This window comes from Anomalospiza imberbis, chromosome 5 (assembly GCF_031753505.1).
Source record: "Anomalospiza imberbis isolate Cuckoo-Finch-1a 21T00152 chromosome 5, ASM3175350v1, whole genome shotgun sequence".
Classification (NCBI taxonomy): Eukaryota; Metazoa; Chordata; class Aves; order Passeriformes; family Viduidae; genus Anomalospiza; species Anomalospiza imberbis.
Genome location: NC_089685.1, coordinates 12,132,836 through 12,145,261, shown reverse-complemented (window position 1 = coordinate 12,145,261; position 12,426 = coordinate 12,132,836). Strand labels below are relative to the sequence as shown.

Below are 12,426 nucleotides of genomic sequence, written 5' to 3'. Positions count from 1 at the left end.
TGAAGTCCCAAAGGGTTTACTTTCAACCTACTGAACAAGTTTATACCTAATAAGAATTGCTAAGAAATTATAAAAAAAAAAATCTAGAGGAGCATAAAAAATTACCTTGGTACACGAGCAAAAGGCAGTTACTGAGAGGTATTTTTAGAGACAATGGTGGAAATTAAAGTATTGGCAAGAAATCCTGAGACACTTACAGAGACTGGTTTCTGAATATGCATAGAAAAAACCCAACAGTCAAACTGTCAGAAGTAGCTAAAAAATAACATTGAATGAAACTTCCCATTTTAAAAAGTAAAAGCATTAATGAGAGAATGAACCTGATTAATTAACAAGGATGTCTCATATTAACATTTTATGCTTGCCATACAGTTTTAGCTCTAAGTAAACGCATCTGGAACTTTTCTGATCCCAGGTTTCAAGCACAGATGCCAAAATCAGCGCATTGCTTACAACAGCATAAACACAGAAAAGAATCTCTATCCCACAGCTAAAGCTGATTTCTTTGGAAGGGAAAGTAATCAAAAAAACCCAGCTAATCCATACTTAGTCAGCTGAGAAACTGAGAAGAGCTTTGACTGAAAAGAAAACATTAATAACTAGAACTGGATGTGAATGCTTCTGCCATTTCAAGACTTTGTACTAAAGGTCTGTTTGAAATCCAAAAAAAGAAAATTAACTCTTCATTAATAATGAAGAGTTTTGCTTGTCTAAGTGAAAATGAAACGTTGATTTTAACTGTTGATTTTTATAAAAGGTTCTCAGTTGAAAAGTTAAAGTCATTAGAACTGGAAAATTTGGCATGCATCAACCTTTTAAATGCATGCTTTAAGCAGTGATCTTTAGAAGTTTTCATGCAAAAGCTGTTTTTGCATATATTCCCCATCAAATTTAGTAACAGCCAACTACCAACTCCACATAACCTTGACAGAGATTTTGTTGGCAACAGATACACAAAACATCCAGCCTTTGACTCTTCTGCTTTAAACAGAAGCTATAATAAGTTCCTTTATCTATTCTAGGAAGAAAGAAGAGTCTCCTGAGACAGAACAGCAGCTCTCTCCAGGGAGAACAACTACAAATAGTCCACATACCACCAGCTGATGGTGCTTTAGAGGGACAACATTTATCCACTGAAGCCTTCCTCTTCCCACTTCTCAAGTGCAAAAGCAGCTCCTGTGAGATTCTTCCCAGCAGAAAGATAACTTTTGTGAATCTGCAAGACTGAACAAAGTGTTCTTTCCTAGATCTTCAATTGATAAATATTAAAATAAAAAGAATTCCTATTTTGTGAGAGACTGGATTGTTTGCAGAAGGCATCAACACGAATAAAGGATGCAGGAGGAGGGCAGCAGGGACAGGCTCACCAAGGCACAGATTTGCCAGGAAAGCCAAAAACAACCTTGAGGGAAATGGAACACTTTTCCATTGAAGAACACTGTTTTAGGAGGATGGCTTGCCAGATTTTAACTCCCAGAGTAGCTTTGTACTAATACAAAGTTTCCTATGGCTGAAGAAACTTCAGCAAAGTTTCAAAACCACCAAGAAGCTTGGCAGCACTAACCAAACACTAAACCTGGCACTAAAATACTATACAGTAAACAACTGTTAAGCTTTGACCTATGGAAGCAACACAAAATATATTTTATGGAAACAACTGAATATTATTTATGTAATGAATGGTATAGATATGATATTGAATACAAGTGTGTAGATGCAATTAATACCAAGAAATATGGAATTGTTCGTCACTTCTGCAAAGTCCATAAAGATGCTGTTTAAAGTTTCTATCTCTAACTTAACAAATAAAGGGGAATGAAAGGAAAATGGATTTAAAAAAAAAACCCCAAAGAGTGCCCAAATCTAGATAAATAAATATTTCAACAATGAAAAATGACCCTATGCTAAGAAGAATAGGCTGATAGGATAAAATACACAACAAATAGTAATGGAGACAATACATATTTTATGGTTATGACAGATCAAACCTAAGGCAATTTATTTTCAAATATATACCCAGTGCTAGCTGATATGAATGTGAATAATTGAAGATAAAAATAAGGAAAAAATGTATAGTTTAAATTCAGAGTTTGCTAAGGACTGACAGGGAAAAGGTTTTCTCCAGGTTTTTCAAGAGGGAGAACAAGGACAAAGCCTTTTACTAGAAATGGAACAGATGGTCAGTCTTTTGCAGCTTTAGCTACTTAAGAATTTACTGGTACTAGAGAAAAAGATGTAAAAAGGGGCACAGTGAAGTAAGATGTCCTTGGAAGGACAAAAGTCTTTGTTAAGTTTTATGAAAATTAAATAGAGCTTGAAGAATAAAACCTAAGTCACATAACTTGAGAAAGACTGCACAAAAAGATCAGTGAAAGGCCTACAAAGGTAATATTTAGTATCACTTCTCCCTTCCCTTTATCAGCCTAGCACTAAAGAAAGGATTAAACAGAAGTGATCTTTACTTAGATCTAAGCAAAAACATGCTTTTCCTAATAGCACCTAAAGACTGATCTTGTTTATGGTAAAATCAATCTCTATAGGAACACAAAATATTTATTATTATTTGATTATAGACTGGAGAAAGCATGAAATGCCAAGGTATCTGAAGTGTGATGAAGATTGAATTCCTGCTTAGCTAGCTATCTAGTATTTCTTGATAGATAACTGGCAAAAATTCTTGGTTTAGTTCATTGTTCTAAAACTGTCATATGAAAAGTATTATAAGAAACTGAAATGTATTCACTAAACAGACTTCGCTATTATTTATTATTTAGAATTCACTAAATTGCACATACTACTGAAAAATCCTTAGCAGTCCTGACCATACTCACCATGGGGACCTGGCAGAACAAATGATGCCACACACAAAGTGAAGAAATCTCTCAAGAAAACAATTCTTTTCCTAACTAAATTATCCAGGCTATCCCTTTACCTATTAATGATCTATTTTCTACCCCAATTTCAAGTTATATCCATTGGTTGTAAAGGCCATAGTCTTTTTGAAAAATTACTCTGCTCCAAAAAAGCCCAAACAACCAAACCACCTGGCTTGCCTAGTTTGGAGAAAAGGAAGCTGGGGGTGACCTCACTGCTCTCTGCAGCTTCCTGGGGAGGGGAAGGGCACAAGGAGGTGCTAAGCTTTTCTCCCTGGCATCCAGTGAAACGTTGCATGGGAATGGTTCCTTCTTAGGAAGCACTTTTTTACAGAGAGAGTGGTGAAACACTGGAACAGGGCTCCCAGAGAGGCTTGTGCCCTAAGCTTGTTAGTGTTTAAGAGCCCCTAAAAAAGGCACTTCACCTCTTGGCCAGGCAGCTGGACTGGATGATCACTGTAGGTCCCTTCCAACTGAAATAAGGGATAAGGCCTTGAGCAAACTGGTTGAGTAGGAGGTGTTCTCACATTTTTAGAGTTGAAAGTCTGGATCTTAAAATTCTTTTACCTTTACAAAAATCCATAAAATTACCAGGGATGTTTAATGCTCTTTAGGAAAAGATGAAGTCTATCTAGTGCTGTTAGAATTGAAATCTGAAAAATAAAGTTTCTTCAACTCTAAGATGTGGCTTAATGCTTAAGCTCAACCTGGATAGTTAAGGAAAATAATCATCATCTGTTGATGGAAAAAGCTACCTCCTATATTAAGAAACCTTTATTTAAACACTCTTCATACCCTATGAGTTTATTTAAGAGAAGGAAAAACAGCTCTGCAAGTTGAATTTAATTCTGTGGTTTAATGACTAACTCATAAAAATGTGTCTTGCATTCATTTTCCAGGAATGCTAATATGGAGCTCTTAGAAACATACGAAGAGTTGTTAACAGTCTCTGAACACATCTTAGAGATTGTCCCTGAAACAAAGGCTTAGTGAGTGACTATAGTTAACAGCATCAGCAGAAGTCTTCAAGATTTGGGCCTGAGGAAATCTTTCTACATTCAATAGATACACTGAGCCTTGTCTATGATTCTGTTACTTCAATTTTCTGCCATAGCAATAATTAGAATTTGAGTTTCTCACTTTGGTGTTTGTGTGCTACAAGATGCACTGATATAAGATATACCATAACTGATAGCTATGAGTTACTCTGTCATATAAATGCCCAGGTTCCCAAAAAAAGGTTTATGAGCTATTTTCATTTATGAAGGGAAAACTATTAGCATAAGAGTTTGAAAACACTGAAATTACCACAAGCCTTCCCATCACCTCCCCAAATAAGTGATACATTAGTGATTAGCTTCCTGATATAAAAATTAAACATAGCTAATCACTGACAGCAATAAATGTGAGAGAGAGAACTACAGTAAGGGCACAACTGCAATTGGTGCAGACTTGAGAATTTTCTCATGCCATTTTATCCCATCTATATCTAAAAGATGACAGCTAGACTCAGTCTCACTTGTGCAAAGTCCAGCAAATATTGGGTATCAAGTGAGATCATGTGCCTTGCCCAGCCACAAAAGGCTGAGTTTGGAAAGGATTTTATTCAGCCACACTTATCAGTGCTACTCCTGAAAAGGAGGCAAAAACATCTGTGTGAAACCACCTCCCTTTTACTTCCCTTGTGAATATTTAGCCTTTAGAAAGGAGAAGGGAAGAGCAAGAGAGAGAGAGAAGGTAGAACCTACCGACTGTGATACTCCCTCTTTTGGTCTGAAGGTTGGTATTACCTATAATGAAAAGGGGAAAAATGTTAAAACCATATTATTGAAACATATTATTTATTAATTTTAACCTTGTTGCTTTACAAACAAAAGTCTCAACACATGTGGGTAACAATTAAGTGATTCCAGACAAGAAATCAATGAGTAAATTCAAAGACACCACCTGGATTTGAGGGAGGGAAAAAACGTAGAGAGGCATGTGCAAGGCTAATGCACAATATTGTCTTAACTTACTTTGGGCAATTTTTTGTTAATTGCTCTGATGCCTGCAACAGCACTACAGATGATTTCAGTTCAATTGCATGAATAACAAACAGTTTCTATCTTCCTCTTTTACATACCTATACCCCATCTCTACTGGAGGGAATCTTGTGTTATCTGCAAAGGCAACTTCCTGGACCCACTGAACATTTCCTACTCCCTCCAAACTTACTCCTTTGTGCATGACAACCCCTGGTCAAGATTTCCATTGACTTCAGTTGGAGTATGTTGGACAAAGTGGAGACATCAAAGTATGTGAGGCACAAAATGTAGAATGGTCTTCTACTGAACTTGCATCACTTTAAACAGGCACAGATGTTCCAGCCTCAAAATTTCAAAACACTTTTTCTGCCCTTTCACTTATAATATCAAGAGCATCTGGAAGGACAACAGATGTACCTCATAACAAAGAGACATCTTTACTACTAACAGTCTAACTAAATTGTAGAAACCTCTCCATTTCCATGCATAAATGTGCCACAGAAAATGCTCTACATTAAAAACTAAACCACACCATATCATCCCTGCCACTCTCTCATCCTCCCAAGAGAAAGACAGAATGAAGACTAAGGCTGATCACAGAAACTGAGTGCAGTTTAGTAATACACAATAGCCATCATTTTCAGATCTTTCAGAAGAGGTTTTAAAAGATGAAAATGGATTAAGCCCTACCCTATCTTGTGTAACTACACAGTAGTAAACAATCATTAGGGCAGTGTGCATTCCACTGTATATGACCTGTGTTTTTCTTAGTGGTTCATGGGCTGAAAGCTAGAAAAGCAGCCTATCATCAACAGTCTTGAATTCATCTTTTCAAGCACATACTGTACAAAATAATTTGGAGTTCTGAAAATCAGAGCAGAAACAAAAGCATTTTTCAATGACCTTGAAAGATGTTTGGCTTCACTCTTTGCTGTTTTTAAAATGCATACTATAATTATGCCATCCTTTTCCTCATTTTATCATGACTGCCACTTAGTTTGGTACAACCTATTAAAGACCTAGGGTTTTGTCAGCCAGGAGGTCCCATGGAGCAGCTGAAGGTAGATTATACTCTGTCAGCATATAGCCCCTGGGTCTGTTCATTTTCTTACCTGTTTTCATAAGTAGATCCTTGAAAAATATTCAACATGTAGAAATCAAATTCCATTTAGATACACACCTATATGGCAGAACCACCAGTGCTGTGCAATGCCAACACAATATATTGGTGTGAAAAGCTCACTTCAAACCTCTAGCTAGAACAAAAGCTGCCTTTGAAGCAGACAGGAATGTCCTGCACTGTCTATTTCTTGGGCATATCAAGGGCAAAGACAAAGACCAGACTGAAGGTAATTAAACCAAATAATTGATTATTACAACCAACTGATTTCAGCATTGTAATGCAATACTATAATATTCAAAACATAATTTTATCAGAATATTGAGAGCAGTGCCTTAGTGTTTTGGGGGTTTGTTGCTTCTGAAGAAAGAGTTATCTTTTCTATTACCTACAATCTTGGCTTCTTCAATGAGCAGTGTAAAATTTCAAATTACAGCATTGCAATCAGGATCATATAGGACCCAGGGCAAAAGATGCCTTTTGGGATGTAAAGGCAACACTTTATGCTGTGTGATTTATATTCCTTCAATTTGTTTTGGAGGCTCTCAACAAGGCAGGATGATTTCAATACAGAAAAAAGGAAAAATAAAACATTATGCAACTTTGTACCACTTTAGGAATTAATTTTATTTTCACTTCTTTATAGATATGTCTGTACTTTAGTCTGATGAAAATGTAAGTTGTGAAGTTACAATTCCACTCTACATACAGTGAAATCCAGAAATGTAGGGAATACACTCTGGTATATCAAGAGGTATATTTTCTGGAGGGATCATGGAACTCCAAGCTCAAGCATTGGACTGTACTACCTTTGGAAGATGGCAGGTATTTTACTTTGTCTTATTCAAGTAATTGACAAGGCAGCTGTATGTTCACTCCTGTATATACATTAGTGTGCAAATATATAAAGTAACCTCAACAACCTTGTTTTCCAGTGTGATTATTTTAGATAATTGAATAGTTACTGGACTATGACAGAAGAAAAGGTCAAGAGCAAATATGAAGTCCACCACAGGCTTTACTGATGTAAAGCAGTGAAAGCTGAGTGCCAGCTGTTTGAAAGGAAGCTTTGCAGGTAAGGACCTGGGCACCTTGATGGCCACCATCTCCAGTGGGAGTGAGTAAAGAAAGTCAGCTGCCCACTGAACTGTATGATCAGGAGTATAGACAGCAAGTAAAGCCCTCCTGTGAGGCTGCACTTAGAATATTGCGTCCAGTTTTGTGTCAAGAATGACACCAGTGTATTTAACTAAGAGAAGATCAGGAATCCAGACCAAGTTACAGATGCTCTGAGAGCATCTGTTTTGCTTTAAAAGGAGAAGGCTGAGAAGGAATCTTCTTGTGCCCTTCAAGTACCTAATGGGAGTGTATAGAGAAAAAAAGACATTCTTCTCATGGTGATGCAGCAAGAAGAAGGAAGAAGTAGCAATAATGGATACAGGTCATAATGGAAGTTATGATCAAAAAAGTTTTTTTTCCCCACCAGAAGAATAAGTCAGGAATGGACCAAGATGTCCAGAAAGGTCATACAATCTCTGGACTTGAAAATACTCAAAGCTCAACTAGACAAGACCTTGAGCAAGCTTGGTCTAATTGAGCCCACTTTAAAGATTAGTTGGGAAGGAATTTGATATCTAGTCCAAATTTAAACTAGATTTATAACATAAGTTAATAGTTAATGCAACTCAACCCAAGATTTTGGGAATGCTGCAAAGAGGGGTTCCCTGTTCCTCCCATGTGCCCCTTGGTAGAGAAAGTTCACTATAATGTTATTGTCTCTTAGATAAAGAAGAAATTTCTCAGGATTAAATTTCTTTTTCAGGTGTCAATTCAAAAGCTTAATAGCACCTGACATCTCTAATGCCCGTTACAGAAGCTGATGAAATTTACCCAAAATTAACCCCTTTCAAAACAGTGCATTACTCATTTGTCAGAGGAGCATGAAGCATGCAAATGAGCAGTTGTGAAAGTTTGAGTTCTAGCAGTGTTGTGATATTGCAGCCTGAGTTTCAACCACAAAATGTGTCTCAGTCAGGTTTGTAAAGACTGTGCTGCCCTAACTTCAATTTTCCCAGTGCAAAAGCAATGAAATCTAGCTTAGCTTTGTGCAGGATGTGCTGATTTGATGTCATCAATAGTGTCAGCTGTAGGGAAATGGTGATTTTAGTTGCCCAAGAAACAATCTGTCCAGGTGTTTACAGACAAAACTATTGCAATTGAGCTACCTCATGAGCAAAAATCAGAAGTGAAAGTAACCATTTTTTTCTAGCAGAAATTTATAGGAGGAGTTATCTTGTCTGCTAATACATGTTTGTACATGTACTTTAAAAGCCTTGGCTCTCACTATTAAAACATGATTGGGGAACATGATATTTTACAGAAAATATTTTTTTTCTCAAAAAATAGGGTAAAATTACCAAGCAAATGTTAATGTGCAATTTAAAAAAAAAAAACATACAGCTAAAATAACATTAGGTGTTCCAAGCCCATTTCGTAGAAAGGTCATAAAAATAATCCTGAACATAAGAAATGTCTGCATAATTTGGATACAATTCTATTTGCTTTCACATTGTTCTTCAGCTTAATGGCAACAGGCATTACTGAAGAAAGTAAGTTATTAACTACAGCAGTTATGATTTCATTTTTGGAAATGTAATAAGAAACAAGAAAATAAAAATTAACTCTTGGATGTGGACAAAGACCTGAACTTGCTCACGTCTTGGATCATTCCCAACATCATTATACTGTAAAGTAAGAAAAACCAGCACAGCTTATCAGACAGAAGTTCCAGAAACAATACAAGCCTACATGTTAGAAAAATACAATAACAGGAGAAAAAGCAGCTTATTTCTGTCAGTGCATGCTAAAATTAACTTTACCTACAAACCATTCTCACATTTAATATAAATGCACAAAGGAGTTGCTCCTTCAATGAAGAAAGAAATCATTTCTCAAGCAAGATGACAACATAAAATTGCTAAGAAATTGTAGCAAATTCTTTCTAAGGGTTATAGCTGAAAATCTGGAACTCTGACAGAGCTGAGTAATTTTCTTTGTACATCTTCCAGTTTGTTTTACTCAATGTTAAATCACCACAAATGCATTACAGCACAGTCTGAATTCAGTGGAAGTTTTGTTAAATTAGAAAACCACAACAGATTTGAACCTCAGCTGCTGCTTAAATAAAATACTCTGTAGTTTATTAGTTTTAGGTCTAGGGGAAAGACAACAAAGGGTGGATGGTTTAGAGACTGCTAAGAAGTTCTAAGAACTTCTTCTAAAAACCAAAACTCTCACCACTCTTAATATAAGGTGCCAGCAAACACACAGGCTATTTCTAATAAAAACTCCTAATTATGACTCTCTCCTACAATAGTTCTTGGAAGATGATCTAAAAGTTGTTTCTCCTGGGAAGAAAATAAAGGATAGGGAAAGGGGAAGAGAAGCCTCCTGACAACTTTTATCATCATTTTAACTGCTGAATTTTAGAAAAATTTGATGTTCTTAGTATGTGTGACATTTCTTTCATATAATATATGCTTTTTGCTATTAATAAGTGTGCTTATGAAACTGTTTTCAAAAATACAGTCTGCTAGGTGGCAAAAAATTCAGTCTAAGAGTAATTAGAACTGTTTTGCTTGTATACTGTGCACAGCTGATTTAGTGATAGTCTACTGCATTAGTCCATTTGTTACTGTGAACGTTACTGAACACCTTCAAAGCGCTTAATTTGTGATAATAGGTTTCCTTCTTACCATGAACACTTCCCAGCATAATATCACCAGATTCTGAAGAGAGAGATGCCGATTCTGCATAGAGATACTTAGTTTTCAGCAGCCCATCTTCAGTAGATATATTGATGGTTGTCCCCTGCAGCTTCTCTATATTTACACTCTAGGAGAAATAAACACAATCAACAATTTGTCATCACAGCTTGAAAAAGCAGTGGGAAGAAACACTGTTAAGACACAAAACAAATGGAAAGCAGTTGCTGGTGCAGGACAAATGGAATCAGGTTCTTAGTTAAAAACTACACAAGGCAAAACAAAAAACCTTTTCCTCCAAGAGCTCTGACTTAAGAACTAATGATTCTTCACAATATTCCTATGATTTATTACATCTATAGTTCAGGTGAAGAACCTAAGTAGTCACAAACAGATGAAAGAAAAGCTTAAATTAATTTTCAAAACTTAAACACTTCATTTTGAAAAGCAAAATGAAGGATTAACTTTAATTATGAAGACTGAATCTTCATACAACATTATGACACTTGGAGCATTGGTAATCAATTTTATGCCACCACAAATTGAAACATCCTTTGTCTTTGTTACATACAGCTATTTATGAAGATTTTTAACTGGCTTACTTTGTAGATATATCTTTGGTGAAAGTTTGCAAAAAACCCCCACCCAGCTGTCCCTTTTCTCAGTATAGTTTTCCTATTACCTTGGTTACTCAGTCTTCTATCCTTGGACTTAAGTCAAAGACATACAAAGCCTTGAAAAACCAGGGATAAGATCCCCATTTCTACTTCTTTTCAATAAAAACAGAGAGAAAGGTTAGAATATGAAAAGTTGCACTATGCATTTGAGAAATAAAAGGCAACAGATGAGATTATCTATGTAAAAATGATGAGCCACATGATATAATGTCAATGTATTTGAACAAAACAATTCACATGCTTGTGCAACAACCATATGAAACTGAACTCTATTCTCAGTTAAATTTGATTTATGATGGAAGAATGCAATAGTTCATACCTGAACCCCTACTCAATTTGTTTTTATTTTGCTTATGCAGACTTTCAGTGAACTGCACAAAATCTGTATTCATTACATGAAACAATACATGGCTTTCTAGATCAAACTGTGCCTTACTCAAATTATTTTTGCATCCTCCTTGTCATTTTAGCATTGCCATCTCATGAAAAAAAAAAAAAAAGTAGATATAAAAAAATAAGTCTGTCAACCCTTCCAGTCTAATATTATATAAAGAATAAGCTATGGATGAAACAAGAGATATTCTGACAAATAGCCACTAGTGTTGCACAAACTCAGTGCTGCATTGTGTCCCAAAAACCGAGCTGAAGAGGCTGGTTTAGTATGGACTATATGACAGCCAAATTACACTGTGGCCTTACCCATCCATTCATGCTGAACTACTGAAGTATAAGATTACAGAATGGACTAGTGACTTAAGACTGTTCCCATGATTCTACAAAGCTGATTAGATCTCCAATAATTTATCAAGATACATTGAACTTCAATAAAATCAAAATGTTGTGCATAACCTATGGTAGTATTAAAAATACGCGACAGTCAATGTCTACAGTCACTGCAGGTGCTGCTGCTTAGAGCTACGCTACAGATATAAACAAAACCCAGTAATAAAGGCACAACTTGTCACTGCTGAAACACACAATTCAGCTTTTCATCTTACTGCTTGCAACGAAACCCTATTAACCAGAGATCTTAAACATGAATTTACATAGCATCTGTCCTAGGAATGCTTCCCACAAAGTGCTCCCCCACTCCCCAGCCCTGCATGGCAAAGTGCAAACCTGCTGAGACACGCGGCCACAGCAGCAGGGAAAGGGAAAGGCGCTCTCATTTTAGGCTCCATGACCTAACCTGTTCTAAGAGTTAAATGACTTGCAAAGAACATTTCCCATTTGAGCAGGGCCATCACCGATATCAGCACAATGAAAATAGAGCAAAGCACACTTTCAAGGGGAGGAATAAAATAAAAATATCTGCATAGTTTGGATACAAACTGGCTGCCTTGTGGCATTCCTAACCAGGCAAAGGGAAGTTCAAAAAGCTACCTCTCTTCCTACAGAATGCAAGTTTTAACTCTATTTAGATATATTACTTTATTTAAAAATTAAGTGCTTTATTGTAAACAATCTCACTTACCAACTCATTTACCAGCCTCAACTACCTTTCTTAAAATTGCACAGTAATAAAAAGAGTTGTCTCAGCTCCAGAACAAAAGAAGTCACTAGAAACAATAAAACAAAAACTACCAATGCAAAGAACATTTGTTTCAGAACAACCCAAATCAGGGGAGGGGCATGGAGGAGAGGGCAGTCAGACTGCTCAAGCAAAAGAATAAAAATGTATTTTAGATGGGGAAAGCATGGAAAAATAGGATTGCTTTTCAATGAAAATAATTATTTTTTCAATCCCAAATTCTTTAACTCTTATGGATTTTTGGCAGAACATAGATGTCTGGCTCAACAAAGCAAGTGTTATAGAAAAGTCCCCATGGCATAGATTAGCTAATAACTCCCCAGCCAAACAAATTCCTTTATTTTTGTCCATTGAACCACCAGAACTTCTGGAAAAAAATTCCTTCCCTTGGGCATAGAGCCTTGGGGGTTGCAGTTACTGAAACTGACCACATG

General features: G+C 36.3%; 1 protein-coding gene across 1 annotated transcript in view; it reads right to left on the bottom strand.

The window, feature by feature from the left end:
• FAM185A (family with sequence similarity 185 member A) overlaps positions 1–12,426 on the bottom strand; it is a 36,884-nt gene that overhangs the window by 12,944 nt on the left and 11,514 nt on the right. Inside the window, exons 4-5 of the mRNA XM_068189635.1 lie at positions 9,776–9,914; positions 4,622–4,663 (exon numbers count right to left, since the gene is read on the bottom strand). Of these exons, the coding sequence (XP_068045736.1) occupies positions 4,622–4,663; positions 9,776–9,914 (181 nt within the window). The remainder of the gene's footprint in view (positions 1–4,621; positions 4,664–9,775; positions 9,915–12,426) is intronic.